This window comes from Pseudophryne corroboree, chromosome 1, assembly GCF_028390025.1.
Source record: "Pseudophryne corroboree isolate aPseCor3 chromosome 1, aPseCor3.hap2, whole genome shotgun sequence".
Classification (NCBI taxonomy): Eukaryota; Metazoa; Chordata; class Amphibia; order Anura; family Myobatrachidae; genus Pseudophryne; species Pseudophryne corroboree.
The window spans coordinates 22,192,495-22,217,144 of NC_086444.1; the positions used below are offsets into that span (position 1 = coordinate 22,192,495).

Genomic DNA, 24,650 nt, shown 5'->3' on the forward strand with positions numbered 1-24,650 from the left:
ATTATCACCTGCTGGGAATACAGCTTGTGAATTTTTTCCCATACTGCCTCCTTGTCGGAGGGAGACCTTGGTAAAGCAGACTTCAGGAGCCTGCGAGGGGGAAACGTCTCGACATTCCAATCTGTACCCCTGGGATACTACTTGTAGGATCCAGGGGTCCTGTACGGTCCCAGCGCCATGCTGAGAGCTTGGCAGAAGCGGTGGAAGGCTTCTGTTCCTGGGAATGGGCTGCCTGCTGCAGTCTTCTTCCCTTTCCTCTATCCCTGGGCAGATATGACTCTTATAGGGACGAAAGGACTGAGGCTGAAAAGACGGTGTCTTTTTCTGCAGAGATGTGACTTAGGGTAAAAACGGTGGATTTTCCAGCAGTTGCCGTGGCCACCAGGTCCGATGGACCGACCCCAAATAACTCCTCTTCCTTTATACGGCAATACACCTTTGTGCCGTTTGGAATCTGCATCACCTGACCACTGTCGTGTCCATAAACATCTTGTGGCAGATATGGACATCGCACTTACTCTTGATGCCAGAGTGCAAATATCCCTCTGTGCATCTCGTATATATAGAAATGCATCCTTTAAATGCTCTATAGTCAATAAAATACTGTCCCTGTCAAGGGTATCAATATTTTTAGTCAGGGAATCCGACCAAGCCACCCCAGCTCTGCACATCCAGGCTGAGGCGATCGCTGGTCGCAGTATAACACCAGTATGTGTGTATATACTTTTTATGATATTTTCCAGCCTCCTGTCAGCTGGCTCCTTGAGGACGGCCCTATCTATAGACGGTACCGCCACTTGTTTTGATAAGCGTGTGAGCGCCTTATCCACCCTAAGGGGTGTTTCCCAACGCGCCCTAACTTCTGGCGGGAAAGGGTATACCGCCAATAATTTTCTATCGGGGGGAACCCACGCATCATCACACACTTCCTTTAATTTATCTGATTCAGGAAAAACTACAGGTAGTTTTTTCACATCCCACATAATACCCTCTTTTGTGGTACTTGTAGTATCAGAAATATGTAACACCTCCTTCATTGCCCTTAACATGTAACGTGTGGCCCTAAAGGGAAATACGTTTGTTTCTTCACCGTCGACACTGAAATCAGTGTCCGTGTCTGTGTCTGTCGACCGACTGAGGTAAAAGGACGTTTTAACGCCCCTGACGGTGTTTGAGACGCCTGGACAGGTACTAATTTGTTTGCCAGCCGTCTCATGTCGCCAACCGACCTTGCAGCGTGTTGACATTATCACGTAATTCCATAAATAAGCCATCCATTCCGGTGTCGACTCCCTAGAGAGTGACATCACCATTACAGGCAATTTGCTCCGCCTCCTCACCAACATCGTCCTCATACATGTCGACACACACGTACCGACATATAGCACACACACACAGGGAATGCTCTGATAGAGGACAGGACCCCACTAGCCCCTTGGGGAGACAGAGGGAGAGTTTGCCAGCACACACCAAAGCGCTATATTTTACAGGGATAGCCTTATAATAAGTGCTCCCTTATAGCTGCTTTTATAAAATCACAATTTCGCCAAATTTTGCCACCCCTCTCTTGATTTAACCCTGTTTCTGTAGTGCAGTGCAGGGGAGAGCCTGGGAGCCTTCCTGACCAGCGGAACTGTGTGAGGAAATGGCGCTGTGTGCTGAGGAGATAGGCCCCGCCCCCTTTTCGGCGGGCTCGTCTCCCGCTTAAAAATGGATTCTGGCAGGGGTTAAATATCTCCATATAGCCCCGGAGGCTATATGTGAGGTATTTTTTTGCCAAAAAAAAAGGATTTTCATTGCTGCCCAGGGCGCCCCCCCCCAGCGCCCTGCACCCTCAGTGACTGCCGTGTGAAGTGTGCTGAGAGCAATGGCGCACAGCTGCAGTGCTGTGCGCTACCTTAAGAAGACTGAGGAGTCTTCTGCCGCCGATTCTGGACCTTCTTCTCTTTTCAGCATCTGCAAGGGGGCCGGCGGCGAGGCTCCGGTGACCATCCAGGCTGTACCTGTGATCGTCCCTCTGGAGCTAATGTCCAGTAGCCAAAGAAGCCAATCCATCCTGCACGCAGGTGAGTTCACTTCTTCTCCCCTAAGTCCCTCGATGCAGTGATCCTGTTGCCAGCAGGACTCACTGTAAAATAAAAAACCTAAGCTAAACTTTTCTAAGCAGCTCTTTAGGAGAGCCACCTAGATTGCACCCTTCTCGGCCGGGCACAAAAACCCAACTGAGGCTTGGAGGAGGGTCATAGGGGGAGGAGCCAGTGCACACCACCTGATCCTAAAGCTTTACTTTTTGTGCCCTGTCTCCTGCGGAGCCGCTATTCCCCATGGTCCTTTCAGGAACCCCAGCATCCACTAGGACGATAGAGAAAATTAAGATGCCTTTCCTTCGTAGAAGAATCATCATTTCGGCCATTACCTTGGTAAAGACCCGAGGTGCCGTGGACAATCCAAACGGCAGCGTCTGAAACGGATAATGACAGTTTTGTACTACAAACCTGAGGTACCCTTGGTGAGAAGGGTATATTGGGACGTGGAGATAAGCATCTTTGATGTCCAGAGACACCATATAGTCCCCTTCTTCCAGGTTCGCTATCACTGCTCTGAGTGACTCCATCTTGAATTTGAACCTTTTTATGTAAGTGTTCAAGGATTTCAGATTTAAAAATAGGATTTTGGTACTTACCAGGTAAATCCTTTTCTTTGAATCCATAGGGGGCACTGGAGTACTCTTGGGATATGGACGGGCGTAGCCGAACAAAGGCACTGAATATTTAAATTTAGGACTCTCCCCCCTCCATATCCCCGAGTACCTCAGTGTACTCTCTCAGTGTTTTTTACTGAGCGAACAGGAATATATAGAGAGGTTGACAATGGAGAATACCTATAACATAACGGACAACAAAGTTGACCCATAACCTTACTGTCAACTAAACAGTTGACACCTTAACCGATAGAATTTTATAATTTGAACCAATCGGTGAAAATGTGTTACCATAAGCTCCTTTGAGCTTAATACCACCCAAGTAAAATGTGTTCACTAAGCTCCCTTGAGCTTAAAACAACCCAGGTAAAACTGCTCTGGGTGGGCGTCCAGTGCCCCCTATGGATTCAAAGAAAAGGATTTACCTGGTAAGTACCAAAATCCTATTTTCTTTATCATCCACTAGGGGTCACTGGAGTACTCTTGGGACGTACCAAAGCTTCCCTCGTGGGCGGGAGAGCTGTTTGATACTTGTAACAGTAGGCAGCCAAAGCTAGATGCTGATGGCGCCACCATTCATAACGTGTAAAAGTGCACAAACGTGGTGCACTGAAGGCTATGTAGCCGCGTCGTAGACGTAGCCGCGTTGTAGACGCTCCACGACCCGCTGGGTCTGACATTCCCACAGAACCTGTGGGATGAGCTATTACTGACGGCGATTGTAACTTAGCCTTAAAGTAAGCCTGACTTGTAGTCATTATTATTATCCAACTGGATAATGTCTGCTGAGAAACTGGCTAACCCCAGTTGGCAGTATCATAGAGAACAAACAACGTATTCATATCACGTACTGTAGACGTTCGGGACATATATAAACGCGTAAAGCGTGTACCACATTCAGAATTCTAGAATGTGCTGTCCACACAGGAACCACTATTGGTATATTGATGTGAAGAATACGAAAGCGGAATTCGTCCGAAGATCTGCTTTGTCATGAGAAAACTCAAATACGGTGGCTTGGAATACAAGGCACCCAAATATGAAAACAAAACCCTTGCCGAAGCCAAGGCTAGAAGACAAATGTTTTCCAAAGTGATAAACTTAATTCCCATTTGTTGTAAGGGTTCAAAATATGAAAACTGTAAGAAAACTGAACCCAACCTCAAATCGCCTGGCGCTGTAGGTGGGATAAATAGAGTCTGAACTTTGATGACACCTTGTAGAAAGATGTGTACAGACGCAAATAGAGGTAAACGTCTTTGAAAATAAGTTTACCACACAGATACCTGCATTCTTAGTGCAGATCAACGCAGTTTTCCATCCCACCCCGTTTAACAGAATAGAATACGGGTAACTTGAAGGATGATGTTGGAAACTTCCGAGGTTTACAACCTATGTAAGCACACGAAATTTTGTAATAATGAGCTGCCTTAAGCAGCTTACTAGTTAACATGGTTGGTATAACCGATACTGTAATGCTCTATTTCTTAAGAGGGCGGTCTGAAACCTCACCCCGTCAACCGCAGCTGCGGTACATAGATAATAGGTACATAGGTAACTATAGGTAAAAGAACGTTCCCTGATGTAACAGGTTGAGCGTATTATGAGCGGGCCAAGATCGTGTGCAAGTATTCCTTGGAAATTCGAGAATCAAACTTCTCCGAAACCCCTGAGATACCACCAGTATGACTGTGACGAACTGTCTTATGATCCGTTTTGGCAACGGAGAGATCAGCGGAAAATAGTGGAGCCAGATAGCCGATGCTGAATGACCACATGAATGTGAGAGACTCCACCGCCACTGCCCTTGTGATCTGTTGTTTTGTACACATACTGAGCTTTTGTAATTGTGGCGAGATGCCATCATGTATACCTGAGGGTAACCCCCTTCTGTGGACTCGCATATGAACCCCCTCTGGATTTAATGTCCAGTTTTCAGGATCCAAATCCTGACGGGTGAGATCTGTATAAGAGATGTCCACTCACTGAATGATCTCTTGACATTTTCACATAATGGTGTTCTGAGCCATTGAGGATTTGAGTTACCTGCCGCATTGCCATGCGGCTTCTTGGTTCTCCCTGGTTGTTGTGTATGCAACTGCCGTTGCCTTGTCTGACTGTCCCTGGTTAGACTGAAAGCGAAGCATGTATTGCATTGTAAAATGCACGTAGCTTCAGGACATTTATCGACAGCAATCTGTCGTGATTTTGGACCTTTGTCGCTGATATTATTTAACTACAACTCCTGAACCTCTGCGACTCTAGTCCAGAGTATATACCCCCTCGCCCCTCTGTGGGACACGCGAGTGAAGGGCGGCGAACTAAATCGCTTCGAAACACATCATTATTCTCTAACAGTTGTTATTCTTAACAGTTGAATACACCAATGTACCGCTAGTGTGCGTGTTTTGCACTAATTACTAGCTGTACATTTGTTCTTGCTGGTGTAGTAGGTAAAAGTCTTTGATTTACCGTATTTATAATCTTACCTAAGAATTGACATCGTTTAGACAGAATTAGATGCGATTATTTTTGAACTTGATCTGCTACCGCAGTATACCTTAGTAACGCAAGTTAGAGGAACTTTGTTGAGACAGAGTTCTTATGAGCAGATCATCTAAGATAAAGAAACTCTGTTGAGACAGAGTTCTTATGTGAGATGAGCTATCATCACCAACATCACTTTGGTAAATACCCGAGGCGATAAGAAACGGTAGACCTGAAATGGTTAATGGTTGTGGCGATTTGCAAACGCTAGAACCTGTGATGAACAAACCGGAATGGATATGGCTGCAATATGCAAATACTATCCGCAGAAAATCCATTTTCCCACTGCAGTAAGTGACTTGCTGCTGATATTGCGACGGAACTGTTTGGTTTTGCTCAAATAGAGAGGAATAAGTCACCCTGACTCTGTTGGTGTACTACTGCCTGGTTATAAAGACAGCTGAAAAGCAGCAGAGACTAAATGGCAACCTACCAAACCGTTCGACAGAGGCAGTTTTGACCTTTAATCTGTAAATAGCTGAGACAACCATGAGTTGAAGTTTTGAAACCTCGCAAATGTAACATGTAAACATGCGGTTCCACAATTGGAAAAGAGGTCATCAAACCACTGGCTTGTTGACTGTAGCGTCTTGTCGTTACAAGGCGTGACTGTTTTGTACCACCGCTTATAAGGGATAAAACGCCGTTTGCATTTTGATACTGGATGCGTAATGACTATCAAATTTAGGAGCAAACAAGCTCTGGCCTTGTCGCGCTTAACTAGCGACGATGAAAGTAACCGGCGTTAGCAGAAGCTTTACAGATATACTCTGTAGCTTATTTTAACAGTGATCGTCATTGTTTTATACATAGATTATAGTAACCCAAATGTATCCTGGGTTTTTATAAAGTTTGACAGACACGCATTTACCAATAGCGGTCAAAAAACCCCGCACTATCTGATTGCTGGACTAATGTTCCCTTCTCACTCGTAGTTATCGGTGTGAGATTTGACATAAAATCGTGCATTAAATTATAAGACCAGTGAAATAAACACTCTGGTACCCAAAGGGAATTTGGCCGTTTGGAAAGACTGTCTTTTGTTAGAGCTGGCGGAGTCACTTCAGAGACTCCGTTACCGCTCTTTTAATCTGAATTGCCAACGTAAGATTTTTAAAAATTATTTCTAGTCTGCACTAGAGCCTTACTCGCTATGTAGACCGACACCACAATAGGCAACAGACAGACACTTACACGATCTTATTGTGTGTCATATCTATATGTTATTTACACTCATGGTTGTTTTTCTCTACTGAAACTTTAGTAAAAACAACGAAAGATTTATTCGATGTGAAGAGAAACCAGAGTATTCTTTATGTGAAAAGTAGTTCACATGGGCATATGAAACCCGAACCAAATTCCTACTAACCCCCCTGCGCCTCTGGTGGCTTAGAGATGTAGGGCAGGAATGTTCTAGAATTATGTAGAAATACAGATTACATGGCTAACTTATGTGAAACCTGAACCAAAAATTACCACTAACACCCCTGCGCCTCCTTGTGGAGTAGAGGTGTATGGCCGGAATATTCTGGAATTATAAGCTGGAAAAACAGCAATGATTAAAATGGCCGGCATGCCATGCTTTCACAGAAAATCACAGTACAGGTTACCTGCTGCAGTATTAATAATAAGAATTTACTTACCGATAATTCTATTTCTCGGAGTCCGTAGTGGATGCTGGGGTTCCTGAAAGGACCATGGGGAATAGCGGCTCCGCAGGAGACAGGGCACAAAAAAGTAAAGCTTTACTAGGTCAGGTGGTGTGCACTGGCTCCTCCCCCTATGACCCTCCTCCAGACTCCAGTTAGGTACTGTGCCCGGACGAGCATACACAATAAGGGAGGCATTTTGAATCCCGGGTAAGACTCATACCAGCCACACCAATCACACCGTACAACTTGTGATCTAAACCCAGTTAACAGTATGACAACAGAAAGGGCCTCTTAAAGATGGCTCCTTAACAATAACCCGAATTAGTTAACAATAACTATGTACAAGTATTGCAGATAATCCGCACTTGGGATGGGCGCCCAGCATCCACTACGGACTCCGAGAAATAGAATTATCGGTAAGTAAATTCTTATTTTCTCGATCGTCCTAAGTGGATGCTGGGGTTCCTGAAAGGACCATGGGGATTATACCAAAGCTCCCAAACGGGCGGGAGAGTGCGGATGACTCTGCAGCACCGAATGAGAGAACTCCAGGTCCTCCTTTGCCAGGGTATCAAATTTGTAAAATTTTACAAACGTGTTCTCCCCCGACCACGTAGCTGCTCGGCAGAGTTGTAATGCCGAGACCCCTCGGGCAGCCGCCCAAGATGAGCCCACCTTCCTTGTGGAGTGGGCTTTTACAGTTTTAGGCTGTGGCAGGCCTGCCACAGAATGTGCAAGTTGAATTGTGTTACAAATCCAACGAGCAATCGACTGCTTAGAAGCAGGTGCGCCCAACTTGTTGGGTGCATACAATATAAACAGCGAGTCAGATTTTCTGACTCCAGCCGTCCTTGCAATGTATATTTTTAAGGCTCTGACAACGTCCAACAACTTGGAGTCCTCCAAGTCGCTAGTGGCCGCAGGCACCACAATAGGTTGGTTCAGATGAAATGCTGATACCACTTTAGGGAGAAAATGCGGACGAGTCCGCAGTTCTGCCCTATCCGAATGGAAGATTAGATAAGGACTTTTATAAGATAAAGCCGCCAATTCAGATACTCTCCTGGCAGAGGCCAGGGCTAGTAACATAGTCACTTTCAATGTGAGATATTTCAAATCCACCTTTTTCAATGGTTCAAACCAATGGGATTTGAGGAAATCTAAAACTACATTTAGATCCCACGGTGCCACCGGCGGCCCCACAGGAGGCTGTATATGCAGTACTCCCTTGACAAAAGTCTGGACCTCAGGGACAGAGGCCAATTCTTTTTGGAAGAATATTGACAGGGCCGAAATTTGAACCTTAATGGATCCCAATTTGAGACCCATAGATAATCCTGATTGCAGGAAATGTAGGAAACGACCCAGTTGGAATTCCTCCGTCGGAACCCTCCGATCCTCGCACCACGCTACATATTTTCGCCAAATGCGGTGATAATGTTTCACGGTGACTTCCTTCCGTGCCTTAATCAAGGTAGGAATGACTTCTTCTGGAATGCCTTTCCCTTTTAGGATCTGGCGTTCAACCGCCATGCCGTCAAACGCAGCCGCGGTAAGTCTTGAAAAAGACAGGGACCCTGCTGTAGCAGGTCCCTTCTCAGAGGTAGAGGCCACGGTTCGTCCGTGAGCATCTCTTGAAGTTCCGGATACCAAGTCCTTCTCGGCCAATCCGGAACCACTAGTATTGTTCTTACTCTTCTTTGCCGTATGATCTTCAATACCTTTGGTATGAGCGGCAGAGGAGGAAACACATACACTGACTGGTACACCCAAGGAGTTACCAGTGCGTCCACAGCTATTGCCTGTGGATCTCTTGACCTGGCGCAATATTTGTCCAGTTTCTTGTGGAGGCGAGACGCCATCATGTCTACAATTGGTCTTTCCCAACGGTCTATTAACATGTTGAAGACTTCTGGATGTAGACCCCACTCTCCCGGATGAAGATCGTGTCTGCTGAGGAAGTCTGCTTCCCAGTTGTCCACGCCCGGGATGAACACTGCTGACAGTGCTATCACGTGATTCTCCGCCCAGCGAAGAATCTTGGCAGCTTCTGCCATTGCACTCCTGCTTCTTGTGCCGCCCTGCCTGTTTACATGGGCGACCGCCGTGATGTTGTCCGACTGAATCAACACCGGCTTTCCTTGCAGGAGAAGTTCCGCCTGGCTTAGAGCATTGTAGATTGCTCTTAGTTCCAGAATGTTTATGTGAAGAGACTTTTCCAGACTCGTCCATACTCCCTGGAAGTTTCTTCCTTGTGTGACTGCTCCCCAGCCTCTCAGGCTGGCGTCCGTGGTCACCAGGATCCAATCCTGAATGCCGAATCTGCGGCCTTCTAATAGGTGAGCCTTCTGCAACCACCACAGAAGTGACACCCTTGTCTTTGGTGACAGGGTTATTCGCAGGTGCATCTGCAGATGCGACCCTGACCATTTGTCCAACAGATCCCTTTGGAATATTCTTGCATGGAATCTGCCGAATGGAATTGCTTCGTAAGAAGCCACCATTTTTCCCAGGACTCTTGTGCATTGATGTACTGACACTTTTCCTGGTTTTAGGAGGTTCCTGACCAGATCGGATAACTCCTTGGCTTTTCCCTCTGGAAGGAAAACCTTTTTCTGAACCGTGTCCAGAATCATTCCTAGGAACAGCAGACGAGTTGTCGGGATTAAATGGGATTTTGGAATATTCAGAATCCACCCGTGTTGTCTTAGCACCTCTTGAGATAGTGCTAAAGCTGTCTCCAGCTGTTCTCTGGACCTTGCCCTTATTAGGAGATCGTCCAAGTATGGGATAACTAATACGCCTTTTCTTCGAAGAAGAATCATCATCTCGGCCATTACCTTGGTAAAGACCCGAGGCGCCGTGGACAATCCGAACGGCAGCGTCTGAAACTGATAGTGACAGTTTTGAACAATGAACCTGAGGTACCCCTGGTGTGCGGGGTAAATCGGAACGTGCAGATACGCATCCTTGATGTCCAAGGATACCATAAAGTCCCCTTCTTCCAGGTTCGCTATCACTGCTCTGAGTGACTCCATCTTGAACTTGAACTTTTTTATGTAGAGGTTCAAGGACTTCAGATTTAGAATAGGCCTTACCGAGCCATCCGGCTTCGGTACCACAAATAGAGTGGAATAATACCCCTTTCCTTGTTGTAATAGGGGTACTTTGACTATCACCTGCTGAGCGTACAGCTTGTGAATGGCTTCCAACACCCTCTCCCTTTCGGAAGAGACGGTTGGTAAGGCAGACTTCAGGAAACGATGAGGAGGATCCGTCTCTAATTCCAACCTGTACCCCTGAGATATTATCTGCAGGATCCAGGGGTCTACCTGCGAGTGAGCCCACTGCGCGCTGTAATTTTTGAGACGGCCCCCCACTGTCCCCGAGTCCGCTTGAGAGGCCCCAGCGTCATGCTGAGGTTTTTGCAGGAGCCGGGGAGGGCTTCTGTTCCTGGGAAGGAGCTGCCTGTTGGTGTCTCTTCCCTCTTCCTCTGCCTCGTGGCAGGTACGACAAGCCCTTTGCTCTCTTATTTTTGTAGGAGCGAAAAGGCTGCGGTTGAAAGGTCGGTGCCTTTCTCTGTTGGGGAGTGACTTGAGGTAAAAAAGTGGATTTCCCGGCAGTAGCCGTGGCCACCAAGTCTGATAGACCAACTCCAAATAACTCCTCCCCTTTATACGGCAAAACCTCCATGTGACGTTTTGAATCCGCATCGCCTGTCCACTGTCGTGTCCATAAGGCTCTTCTGGCTGAAATGGACATAGCACTCACCCGAGATGCCAGTGTGCAAATATCCCTCTGTGCATCACGCATATAGATAAATGCATCCTTTATTTGTTCTAACGACAGTAAAACATTGTCCCTATCTAGGGTATCAATATTTTCAATCAGGGATTCTGACCAAACTACTCCAGCACTGCACATCCAGGCAGTTGCTATAGCTGGTCGTAGTATAACACCTGCATGTGTGTATATATTCTTTTGAATAACTTCCATCTTTCTATCTGATGGATCCTTAAGTGCGGCCGTCTCAGGAGAGGGTAACGCCACTTGTTTGGATAAGCGTGTGAGCGCCTTGTCCACCTTAGGGGGTGTTTCCCAGCGCGCCCTAACCTCTGGCGGGAAAGGGTATAATGCCAATAACTTTTTTGAAATTATCAACTTTTTATCAGGAGCAACCCACGCTTCATCACACACGTCATTTAATTCTTCTGATTCAGGAAAAACTGTTTGTAGTTTTTTCACACCATACATAATACCCTGTTTTACGGTATCTGTAGTATCAGCTAAATGTAACGTCTCCTTCATTGCCAAAATCATATAACGTGTGGCCCTACTGGAAAATACGTTTGAATTTCTACCGTCGTCACTGGAATCAGTGCCCGTGTCTGGGTCTGTGTCGACCGACTGAGGCAAAGGGCGTTTTACAGCCCCTGACGGTGTTTGAGGCGCCTGGACAGGCATTAATTGATTGTCCGGCCGCCTCATGTCCTCAACTGACTGTTTAAGGGAAGATAAACCATCACGTAATTCCACAAATAAAGGCATCCATTCTGGTGTCGACCCCCTGGGGGGTGACATCTGCATATTTGGCAATTGCTCCGCCTCCACACCAATATCGTCCTCATACATGTCGACACCACGTACCGACACACACCGCAAACTCACAGGGAATGCTCTAATGAAGACAGGACCCACTAGCCCTTTTGGGGAGACAGAGGGAGAGTCTGCCAGCACACACCACAAAGCGCTATATATACAAGGGATATCCTTATATTAAGTGCTCCCTTATAGCTGCTTTAATATATATATATATATATAGCCATTAATGTGCCCCCCCTCTCTGTTTTACCCTGTTTCTGTAGTGCAGTGCAGGGGAGAGACCTGGGAGCCGTTCTGACCAGCGGAGCTGTGACAGAAAATGGCGCCGTGTGCTGAGGAGATAGGCCCCGCCCCTTTTTCGGCGGGTTCTTCTCCCGCTATTTTTCCAGTCAGGCAGGGGTTAAATATCTCCATATAGCCCCTATGGGCTATATGTGAGGTATTTTTAGCCTTGTATAAGGTTTATATTTGCCTCTCAGAGCGCCCCCCCCCAGCGCTCTGCACCCTCAGTGACTGCCCAGTGAAGTGTGCTGAGAGGAAAATGGCGCACAGCTGCAGTGCTGTGCGCTACCTTATGAAGACTGAGGAGTCTTCAGCCGCCGGTTTCCGGACCTCTTCACGCTTCAGCATCTGCAAGGGGGTCGGCGGCGCGGCTCCGGGACCGGACTCCACGGCTGGGCCTGTGTTCGATCCCTCTGGAGCTAATGGTGTCCAGTAGCCAAGCAGCAAATCCACTCTGCATGCAGGTGAGTTTACTACTTTCCCCCTAAGTCCCACGTTGCAGTGATCCTGTTGCCAGCAGGACTCACTGTAAAGAAAAAAACCTAAACTAAACTTTCTCTAAGCAGCTCTTTAGGAGAGCCACCTAGATTGCACCCTTCTCGTTCGGGCACAAAATCTAACTGGAGTCTGGAGGAGGGTCATAGGGGGAGGAGCCAGTGCACACCACCTGACCTAGTAAAGCTTTACTTTTTTGTGCCCTGTCTCCTGCGGAGCCGCTATTCCCCATGGTCCTTTCAGGAACCCCAGCATCCACTTAGGACGATAGAGAAATAGGCTTAATAGCCTATTATACAGTTAATATAGGCTTAATAGCCTATTATACAGTGATAACACAGGTCTAGGATACAGTAAAATACATGCTTTAGTTAGCCTCCATTAATATGAACACTGCCTGCAGTGAATTTTATTATCTTGCAGCCTTAACAGAAAATACCAGAAAACATGGTTAAAAATGCAATAGGTTATGCCACTGATAGCCTATTGCCAGCCAAAGCCTCATATATATATTATATATATATTATATATATAAAATGTGCTTAAACATATAATCACCGTTCATACTGATATTATACACAGTCTCCTGGCAGCAAAAAGCCTCATTATATATTATATATATATAAAATGTGCTGAAACATATAATCACAGTTTTATACTGATGTTATACCCCATGACACTGTTTAAAACGCTGACCAGCCTATTGTTAACCCATGCAGCCTTTGCTGCTGCTATGGGCATTACTCCCCCTCACCCCCCCCTGCAGCTGCGCTGCTTGTGAGGTAGTCCTCATGTTACCTGCAGCGTACGGGGAGCGGGTGCAGGGAGAGCAGGAGAGCGCTGTGTATAGCGCCGGGGAGCCGTCCGGAAGAGCGGGCGGCGCCTTCCTACAGCAGTGTCCGGCATCAGCGGCGTGCGGTGTCCTCACTGGAAGAGCGGCCGGCGTCTGTGAGTGACGTGCGGCCGCTCTGTTAGCACACGGAGAATCTCGGCGGCGCCTCGTAGTGGTGCCGGGCAATCAGTGCTGTGAGAGCGGCCGGCGTCTGAGTGACGTGCGGCCGCTCTGCGCGTGGTTCAGCGGGACCCCTTCAGCGGCGGGCTACATCACACTTTCCACACAGCAGGGCGGCAGCGTGAGCTGACCGCCCTGACCCCCCACCATACCTTGTGCATCCTGTAAGCTCCGTCCATGTGACGGCTTTCATCCTGGCTGTGACGGGGCTTCTGTCTGTAAGCTCCGTTTCAGCGTCCAGCTTCTCATCTTGGCTGTGACGGAGCTTCTTATCTTGGCTGTGACGGGGCTTCTCCTGTAAGCTCCGTCCAGCTCCATTTGCTTATTCCTTCCAGCTCTTTGTCTCATCCTGGCTGTGACGGGGCTTTTTTCTGTAAGCTCCGTCCAGCTTGCAGGAGACAGTGGCTGCCTGTGGCTGTGAGGGTGCTCTTTGTGAGGACCGACACGCCATGCGCTGATTTGTAGCGCCTGTGGCTGTGAGGGTGCTCTTTGTGAGGACCGACACGCCATGCGCTGCCTTGCAGCGGCACCATCCCGGACCCATGTTTTTCCAGAAACTGGGAAGGGAAGTGTAAAAATTAAAAATAAAAAGTAAAATGAAAAATCTTCTGACATGTGGGCATTCCCACAAGCCGATGTTCGTGCTGTGAGCACCGAAAAAACACTGAGAGAGTACACTGAGGTACTCGGGGATATGGAGGGGGGAGAGTCCTAAATTTAAATATTCAGTGCCTTTGTTCGGCTACGCCCGTCCATATCCCAAGAGTACTCCAGTGACCCCTAGTGGATGATAAAGAAATTGGTCTCACCGAGCCGTCCGGCTTCGGTACCACAAACAGCGTGGAATAATACCCCTTTCCCTGTTGTAAGAGGGGTACCTGGATTATCACCTGCTGGGAATACAGCTTGTGAATGGCTTCCAAAACTGCCTCCCTGTCGGAGGGAGACTTTGGTAAAGCAGACTTCAGGAACCGACGAGGGGGAAACGCCTCGAATTCCAGTTTGTACCCCTGCGATACTACCTGTAGAATCCAGGGATCCACTTGCGAGTGAGCCCACTGCGCGTTGAAATTCTTGAGACGGGCCCCCACCATGTCCGAGTCTGCTTGTAAAGCCCCAGCGTCATGCTGAAGACTTGGCAGAAGCAGGGGAGGGCTTCTGCTCCTGGGAAGCGGCTGCATGGTGCAGTCTTTTTCCTCTTCCTCTGCCCCGGGGCAGAAAGGAGTGGCCTTTTGCTCGCTTGTACTTATGGGAACGAAAGGACTGAGTTTGAAAAGACGGTGTCTTTTTCTGCTGATGTGAAGTGACCTGGGGTAAAAAGGTGGATTTTCCAGCCGTTGCCGTGGCCACCAGGTCCGATAGACCAGCCCCAAATAACTCCTCCCCTTTATACGGCAATACTTCCATGTGCCGTTTGGAATCCGCATCCCCTGACCACTGTCGCGTCCATAACGCTCTTCTGGCAGAGATGGACATAGCACTTACTCTTGATGCCAGGGTGCAAATATCCCTCTGTGCATCACGCATATATAGCAATGCATCCTTTAAATGTTCTATAGTTAACAAAATATTGTCCCTATCCAGGGTATCAATATTCTCAGTCAGGGAATCCGACCATGCGACTCCAGCACTGCACATCCAGGCTGAGGCGATTGCTGGTCGCAGTATAACACCAGTATGTGTGTATATACTTTTTAGGATATTTTCCAGCCTTCTATCAGCTGGTTCTTTGAGGGTGGCCGTATCAGGAGACGGTAACGCTACTTGTTTAGATAAACGTGTGAGCGCCTTATCTACCCTAGGGGGTGTTTCCCAACGCGCCCTAACCTCTGGCGGGAAAGGATATAGTGCTAATAATTTATTAGAAATTAGCTGTTTTTTATCGGGGGAAACCCACGCTTTATCACACACCTCATTTATTTCATCTGACTCAGGAAAAACTATTGGTAGTTTTTTCACACCCCACCTAATACCCTTCTTTGTGGTACTTGTAGTGTCAGAAAGGTTCAATGCCTCTTTCATTGCCGTGATCATGTAACGTGTGGCCCTACTGGACATTACGTTTGTCTCGTCACCGTCGACACTAGACTCAGTATCTGTGTCTGGGTCTGTGTCGACCCACTGAGGTAACGGGCGTTTTAGGGCCCCTGACGGTGTCTGAGACGCCTGGACAGGCACTAATTGATTTGCCGGCTGTCTCATGTCGTCAACAGTTTTTTGCAAAGTGCTGACATTATCACTTAATTGTTTAAATACAATCATCCAGTCAGGTGTCGACTCCCTAGGGGGTGACATCACTAACACAGGCAACTGCTCCGCCTCCACATCATTTTCCTCCTCATACATGTCGACACACGCGTACCGACACACAGCACACACACACCGGGAATGCTCTGATAGAGGACAGGACCCCACTTAGCCCTTTGGAGAGACAGAGGGAGAGTCTGCCAGCACACACCCAGCGCTATATATATATATATATACAGGGATAACCTTATATAAGTGTTATTCCCTTATAGCTGCTGTTTATATCGTTATTTGCTGCCAAAAGTGCCCCCCCTTCTCTTTTTTACCCTGATTCTGAAGCAGGACTGCAGGGGAGAGTCAGGGAGCCGTCCTTCCAGCGGAGCTGTGAGGGAAAATGGCGCTTGTGTGCTGAGGAGATAGGCTCCGCCCCTTCACAACGTCCTTATCTCCCGCTTTTTTTGTGTAAAAATGGCAGGGGTTAAAATACATCCATATAGCCCAGAAGCTATATGTGATGTATTCTTTTTGCCACCTAAGGTATATACTGTTATATTGCGTCTCAGGGCGCTCCCCCCCCAGCGCCCTGCACCCTCAGTGACCGGAGTGTGAAGTGTGCTGAGAGCAATGGCGCACAGCTGCGGTGCTGTGCGCTACCTTAGTCTGAAGACAGGATGTCTTCTGCCGCCGATTTCACCGGACCTCTTCGTCTCTTCTGGCTCTGTAAGGGGGACGGTGGCGCGGCTCCGGTGACCCATCCTGGCAGTACCTGTGATCGTCCCTCTGGAGCTAATGTCCAGTAGCCTAAGAAGCCCAATCCACTCTGCACGCAGGTGAGTTCGCTTCTTCTCCCCTTAGTCCCACGATGCAGTGAGCCTGTTGCCAGCAGGACTCACTGAAAATAAAAAACCTAAACTAAACTTTTATTCTAAGCAGCTCAGGAGAGCCACCTAGATTGCACCCTTCTCGGCCGGGCACAAAAATCGAACTGAGGCTTGGAGGAGGGTCATAGGGGGAGGAGCCAGTGCACACCACCTGATCCTAAAGCTTTTACTTTTGTGCCCTGTCTCCTGCGGAGCCGCTATTCCCCATGGTCCTGACGGAGTCCCAGCATCCACTAGGACGTCAGAGAAAACAAGTTACTACTCTCTCCCACCACACGTCCTGGGTCACTTACCTGTCTGGGGTGCTCTCGTCTCCCGGCTGTTTTGTAAATTTTCTGTAGAGGCTGCAGAATTTCTGTCCCTCCTAAGTCAGCTTCCATCACCATAACCTTCTTCAGAGCCTCCTCCATAGATGTCTGTGTGTACTGCACACTCTCCCTGGGGGATACAGACAATTAATACAGTATGTACAGCCACAGTGCTGCAGGGGCCCTCCCACGCACGGCCACCACGGTACCGCAGGGGCCCTCCCACGCACGGCCACCACGGTACCGCAGGGGCCCTCCCACGCACGGCCACCACGGTACCGCAGGGGCCCTCCCACGCACGGCCACCACGGTACCGCAGGGGCCCTCCCACGCACGGCCACCACAGTACCGCAGGGGCCCTCCCACGCACGGCCACCACAGTACCGCTGTGATGTGATGAGATTACGCCACAATAAATAGATACATTTCCAGCCAGCAGAACATCCTTCCACCAGGGAACAGAGTTACTCACATTACACAGCTTGTTATACTCACGGGAAGAAGGACTCAAAGTCAGACCCAAATCCAAAGATATTGAAGTAACATCCAAGGGGCAAACTCTTCAATAGAAGAACCAGGGTTTCCTGGAGAGAAGAGATAGACAGAGCTGGGTGATGGATGGGCAGGAAGCATCCGTTCACTAATATCAATACATATACACACAAACTACAAATATGTATGAAATATAAGCGATCAAGCGTGTGGAAAAGTGTGCTGGGCCGACACTCGCCTGCACCGCCGGCAAGCAGGGAGTCGTATCTCTTACCTGCCCAGGACGTCCGGTAGCGAGCTCTGGGAGTGGTGGTATGCAGTCACTTTCTGGAGTACCGCGGTGGAAGCCACCGCTGCTGCAAGCGGCGCTGGGTGTTGGAGCGGCTGTGAGGGCGTCCTATAGAACGCCTGCACAGACTGCTCATCAAAAAAAAAAAGTGAAAGTAAAAACAAAAAAGAAAGTAAATTAAAGTAAGTGGGAGGACCACTTAATAGCAGCACCCCCACAAAATGGTGCGCACTCTTGCTGGCACCAAACTGAAACTGACTAGCTGGGGACGAGGTATAAGGCAGAGGGAATCACTTTTTTGGGTGGGCTGTCAAATCCTACTTTCAAGATGGAGTCCAACACTGCTTGTACCCTGAACAAGTGAGACTGGCAATCCGGACTGTACTGTAGACGACTACATCCTCGAGAAAAGCAGCAGCATTCTGTCCATGCAGCATTAGAATTTTATCCATCATCTTCTGAAAGGTGGCGGGAGCCCCATATAACCCAAATGGCAACTTCTTGTATTGAAACCGCCTCTTGGGTGCTGGAAATTTCTTTTCTTTGGCACTGTCAACACCATTTGGTAGTACCCTTTGGGTAATTCTAGAGTGGGTAAGTAAAGAACAGTGCTGATCCAGACCTGTCAATAAGGTCATCCACCGAGGCACTGGATAGCCATCAAACTTAGAAACACAAATTTAAGGAAATCATTGCATAATTGCTAGCTCCCGTCGGGTTTCAGCATGTATACAATGGGACTTGTTCTCTCACTTTGTGCTTCTTTAATCATATCTAACTCCAACATTTTTTACATTTCTTTAGATACTGCCTTAGCTTGTGGTATTCTACTTGGCTTTAGATTAACCCTAACCTCTGGTTCCGTGATTATGTCATGTTTACTATCTGTTTTACCAGGTAGGTCAGAAAACAAAACTATACTCATTATGAAAAATTCTTTGGCCTCCAGCTGTTGACTAGCTGAGAGAGAGTTTTGGCTATTGCTACTATGGGAACCAAAATTACTGAGGTAAGCGGATGGACCAGGGTCAATGACAGAACTACTCTAGTTTTCCATGACCCGTGCAGACTTTACTAAAGATCCAACCAAATCCATAGCTATTCTCTCAAACAGAACCTCAATACTTTGGTAATTGGACAAGGGGATTCCTATTGTGTTACCAGGCTGCATGGTACGGACACTCAGGGCAGGAAGCACAATATTTAGATACATATTTATGTAGTGGATGCTGGGACTCCGTAAGGACCATGGGGATTATACCAAAGCTCCCAAACGGGCGGGAGAGTGCGGATGACTCTGCAGCACCGAATGAGAGAACTCCAGGTCCTCCTTAGCCAGGGTATCAAATTTGTAGAATTTTACAAACGTGTTCTCCCCTGACCACGTAGCTGCTCGGCAAAGTTGTAACGCCGAGACCCCTCGGGCAGCCGCCCAAGATGAGCCCACCTTTCTTGTGGAATGGGCATTTACAGATTTTGGCTGTGGCAGGCCTGCCACAGAATGTGCAAGCTGAATTGTATTACAAATCCAACGAGCAATCGTCTGCTTAGAAGCAGGAGCACCCATCTTGTTGGGTGCATACAGTATAAACAGCGAGTCAGACTTTCTGACTCCAGCCGTCCTTGAAATGTATATTTTTAGGGCTCTGACAACATCTAGTAGCCGCAGGCACTACAATAGGTTGGTTCAGGTGAAACGCTGATACCACCTTAGGGAGAAACTGAGGACGAGTCCGCAGTTCCGCCCTGTCCGAATGGAAAATCAGATATGGGCTTTTACAAGATAAAGCCGCCAATTCTGACACTCACCTGGCCGAGGCCAGGGCTAGCAACATAGTCACTTTCCATGTGAGATATTTCAAATCCACCGATTTGAGTGGTTCAAACCAATGGGATTTGAGGAAATCCAGAACTACATTGAGATCCCACGGTGCCACCGGAGGCACAAACGGGGGCTGTATATGTAGTACTCCTTTGACAAAAGTCTGGACTTCAGGAACTGAAGCCAATTCTTTCTGGAAGAAAATTGACAGGGCCGAAATTTGAACCTTAATGGACCCCAATTTGAGGCCCATAGACAATCCTGTTTGCAGGAAATGCAGGAATCGACCCAGTTGAAATTCCTCCGTCGGGGCCTTCCTGGCCTCGCACCACGCAACATATTTCCGCCAAATACGGTGATAATGTTGTGCGGTTACATCCTTCCTGGCCTTGATCAGGGTAGGGATGACTTCATCCGGAATGCCTTTTTCCTTCAGGATCCGGCGTTCAACCGCCATGCCGTCAAACGCAGCCGCGGTAAGTCTTGGAACAGACAAGGTCCCTGCTGGAGCAGGTCCTTTCTTAGAGGTAGAGGCCACGGGTCCTCCGTGAGCATCTCTTGCAGTTCCGGGTACCAAGTTCTTCTTGGCCAATCCGGAGCCACAAGTATAGTTCTTACTCCTCTCCTTCTTATGATTCTCAGTACTTTGGGTATGAGAGGCAGAGGAGGGAACACATACACTGACTGGTACACCCACGGCGTTACCAGAGCGTCCACCGCTATTGCCTGAGGGTCCCTTGACCTGGCGCAATATCTGTCCAGTTTTTTGTTGAGACGGGACGCCATCATGTCCACCTTTGGTTTTTCCCAACGGTTTACAATCACTTGGAAGACTTCTGGGTGAAGTCCCCACTCCCCCGGGTGGAGGTCGTGTCTGCTGAGGAAGTCTGCTTCCCAGTTGTCCACTCTCGGAATGAACACCGCTGACAGTGCTATCACATGATTTTCCGCCCAGCGGAGAATCCTTGCCGCTTCTGCCATTGCCCTCCTGCTTTTTGTGCCGCCCTGTCTGTTTACGTGGGCGACAGCCGTGATGTTGTCCGACTGGATCAATACCGCTTGACCCTGAAGCAGAGGTCTTGCTTGACTTAGGGCATTGTAAATGGCCCTTAGTTCCAGGATATTTATGTGAAGAGACGTTTCCATGCTTGACCATAAGCCCTGGAAATTTCTTCCCTGTGTGACTGCTCCCCAGCCTCTCAGGCTGGCATCCGTGGTCACCAGCATCCAATCCTGAATGCCGAATCTGCGGCCTTCTAGAAGATGAGCACTCTGTAACCACCACAGGAGAGACACCCTTGTCCTTGGAGATAGGGTTATCCGCTGATGCATCTGAAGATGCGATCCGGACCATTTGTCCAGCAAATCCCACTGAAAAGTTCTTGCATGGAATCTTCCGAATGGAATCGCTTCGTAAGAAGCCACCATTTTTCCCAGGACTCTCGTGCATTGATGCACTGACACCTGGCCTGGTTTTAGGAGGTTCCTGACTAGCTCGGATAACTCCCTGGCCTTCTCCTCCGGGAGAAACACCTTTTTCTGGACTGTGTCCAGAATCATCCCTAGGAACAGTAGACGTGTCGTTGGAATCAGCTGTGATTTTGGGATATTTAGAATAAACCCATGCTGACGTAGTACTACCTGAGATAGTGCTACTCCGATCTCTAACTGTTCCCTGGACCTTGCCCTTATCAGGAGATCGTCCAAGTAAGGGATAATTAAGACGCCTTTTCTTCGAAGAAGAATCATTTCGGCCATTACCTTGGTAAAGACCCGGGGTGCCGTGGACAATCCAAACGGCAGCGTCTGAAACTGATAATGACAGTTTTGTACCACAAACCTGAGGTACCCTTGGTGAGAAGGGTAAATTGGGACATGGAGATAAGCATCTTTGATGTCTAGAGATACCATATAGTCCCCTTCTTCCAGGTTCGCTATCACTGCTCTGAGTGACTCCATCTTGAATTTGAACCTTTTTATGTAAGTGTTCAAGGATTTTAGATTTAAAATTGGTCTCACCGAGCCGTCCGGCTTCGGTACCACAAACAGCGTGGAATAATACCCCTTTCCTTGTTGTAGGAGGGGTACCTTGATTATCACCTGCTGGGAATACAGCTTGTGAATAGCTTCCAATACTGCCTCCCTGTCGGAGGGAGACGTTGGTAGAGCAGACTTCAGGAACCGGCGAGGGGGAGACGTCTCGAATTCCAACTTGTACCCCTGTGATACTACCTGCAGGATCCAGGGGTCCACTTGCGAGTGAGCCCACTGCGCGTCGAAATTTTTGACGGGCCCCCACCGTGCCTGAGTCCGCTTGTAAAGCCCCAGCGTCATGCTGAAGACTTGGCAGAAGCGGGGGAGGGCTTCTGCTCCTGGGAAGAGGCTGCCTGGTGCAGTCTCTTTCCTCTTGCTCTGCCCCGGGGCAGAAATGAGTGGCCTTTTGCCCGCTTGTTCTTATTGGAACGAAAGGACTGAGTTTGAAAAGACGGTGTCTTTTTCTGTTGAGAGGTGACCTGGGGTAAAAAGGTGGATTTTCCAGCCGCTGCCGTGGCCACCAGGTCTGATAGACCGACCCCAAATAACTCCTCCCCTTTATACGGCAATACTTCCATATGTCGTTTGGAATCTGCATCACCTGACCACTGTCGCGTCCATAACGCCCTTCTGGCAGAGATGGACATCACACTCACTCTTGATGCCAGGGTGCAAATATCCCTCTGTGCATCACGCATATATAGTAATGCATCCTTTAAATGCTCTATAGTTAATAATATACTGTCCCTATCCAGGGTATCAATATTTTCAGTCAGGGAATCCGACCAAGCCACTCCAGCGCTGCACATCCAGGCTGAGGCGATTGCTGGTCGCAGTATAACACCAGTATGTGTGTATATACCTTTTAGGATATTTTCCAGCCTTCTATCAGCTGGTTCCTTAAGGGTGGCCGTATCAGGAGACGGTAACGCCACTTGTTTTGATAAGCGTGTGAGCGCCTTATCTACCCTAGGGGGTGTTTCCCAACGTGCCCTAACCTCTGGCGGGAAAGGGTATAGTGCCAATATTTGTTAGAAATCAGCAGTTTTTTATCGGGGGAAACCCACGCTTTATCACACACCTCATTTAATTCATCTGATTCAGGAAAAACTACTGGTAGTTTTTTCACACCCCACATAATAGCCTTTTTTGTGGTACTTGTAGTGTCAGAAATGTTCAATGCCTCCTTCATTGCCGTGATCATGTAACGTGTGGCCCTACTGAACATTACGTTTGTCTCCTCACCGTCGACACTGGATTCAGTATCCGTGTCTGGGTCGACCATCTGAGGTAACGGGCGTTTTAGCGCCCCTGACGGAGTCTGAGACGCTTGAACAGGCACTAACTGATTTGCCGGCTGTCTCATGTCGTCAGTTTTTTGCAAAGTGCTGACATTGTCACGTAATTCTTTAAACACAACCATCCAGTCAGGTGTCGACTCCCTAGGGGGTGACATCACTAACACAGGCAATTGCTCTGCTTCCACATCATTTTCCTCCTCATACATGTCGACACAATCGTACCGACACCCAGCACACACACAGGGAATGCTCTGATAGAGGACAGGACCCCACTAGCCCTTTGGGGAGACAGAGGGAGAGGGAGAGGGAGAGTTTGCCAGCACACACCAAAGCGCTATAAACTGTATAGGGACAACCTTATAATAAGTGTCTATCCCTTATAGCTGCTTATATATATATTTTTTAGCCAAATAAGTGCCCCCCCTCTCTGTTTTACCCTGTTTCTGTATTGCAGTGCAGGGGAGAGTCTGGGAGCCTTCCTACCAGCGGAGCTGTGTGGGAAAATGGCGCCGTGTGCTGAGGAGATAGGCCCCGCCCCCTTCTCGGCGGGCTCTTCTCCCGCTTTTATCTGGAAAACTGGCAGGGGTTAAATACATCCATATAGCCCAGGGGCTATATGTGATGTATTTTTTGCCATAGGAGGTATTTACATTGCTGCCCAGGGCGCCCCCCCCCCCAGCGCCCTGCACTCTCAGTGACCGCAGTGTGAAGTGTGCTGGGAGCAATGGCACACAGCTGCAGTGCTGTGCGCTACCTTAATGAAGACAGGAACGTCTTCTGCCGCCGATTTCTGGACCTCTTCACTCTTCAGCATCTGTAAGGGGGCCGGCGGCGCGGCTCCGGGACCCAACCATGGCTGGGCCTGTGATCGTCCCTCTGGAGCTAATGTCCAGTAGCCAAGAAGCCCAATCCACTCTGCACGCAGGTGAGTTCGCTTCTTCTCCCCTTAGTCCCGCGCTGCAGTGAGCCTGTTGCCAGCAGGACTCACTGAAAATAAAAAAAACTAATATAACTTTTACTCTAAGTAGCTCAGGAGAGCCACCTAGATTGCAACCTTCTCGGCCGGGCACACAAATCTAACTGAGGCTTGGAGGAGGGTCATAGGGGGAGGAGCCAGTGCACACCAGCTAGTGTTCAAAGCTTTTACTTTGTGCCCTGTCTCCTGCGGAGCCGCTATTCCCCATGGTCCTTACGGAGTTCCAGCATCCACTTAGGACGTCAGAGAAAAACCAGTTAAATATATAAAGAGCACCAGTATACTATATACATGTATTCTGTTTGTATGACATCCCTGTGGGCATCACAACATCTAAGTAATGGGTAGCAGCTTCTCTAAGAGCTGGTAACGTGCAATAAACATTACTGGGGAATGTTGCTTATTATACTGTATGCTGGATTCCTGTGACCTATAGATAAAATCTCGCCATACAGGCCATGCTGCACTAAGTAAACCTGTGTAGTTTGAATCAACAGGGTCTCTATGATGACTAAATGATAGTAACAGTATCAGCTACTATACATTAGAGGTTATATACTCCGGAATCTACCATTATACACATGTGAGGTGTACTTTTACATTGGGATAATAAAAGGTGCAAATCTCATGTATCCTAATGATGCATTTCTCACACATCTTTCTTATCTGTATATATGTAACACTTTCACATCATTTTCTTGTACTAGTCACATCACTCACATGCAGCAGCTGCTCCTACCTCTTTAACCCTTTATTTCAGGCCTGGCCAACCTGTGGCTCTCCAGATGTTGTGAAACTAAACATCCCAACATGCCCTGCCACAGTTTGAACCTTCCGTAATAGCAAAACTGTGGCAAAGCATGATGGGACTTGTAGTTTTACAACAGCTGGAGAGCCACAGGTTGGCCAGGCCTGCTTTATTTGTATCACTTTTGCAATGTCTGGCTGGGTCGCTCTGGGGTGGACCTGAACCCCTATAGTTAGTGTTAGGGACTTACCCAATGAGAGG

At 48.2% G+C, this 24,650-nt stretch overlaps 1 protein-coding gene across 3 annotated transcripts in view; it reads right to left on the minus strand.

Moving 5' to 3' along the window:
* LOC135054368 (von Willebrand factor A domain-containing protein 5A-like) overlaps positions 1–24,650 on the minus strand; it is a 188,169-nt gene that overhangs the window by 94,509 nt on the left and 69,010 nt on the right. For all 3 annotated transcript variants that reach the window (XM_063957558.1, XM_063957559.1, XM_063957560.1), the window contains 2 exons: positions 17,223–17,311; positions 16,713–16,857 (listed from right to left, as the gene is read on the minus strand). In XM_063957558.1, coding sequence (XP_063813628.1) covers positions 16,713–16,857; positions 17,223–17,311 — 234 coding nt within the window. The remainder of the gene's footprint in view (positions 1–16,712; positions 16,858–17,222; positions 17,312–24,650) is intronic.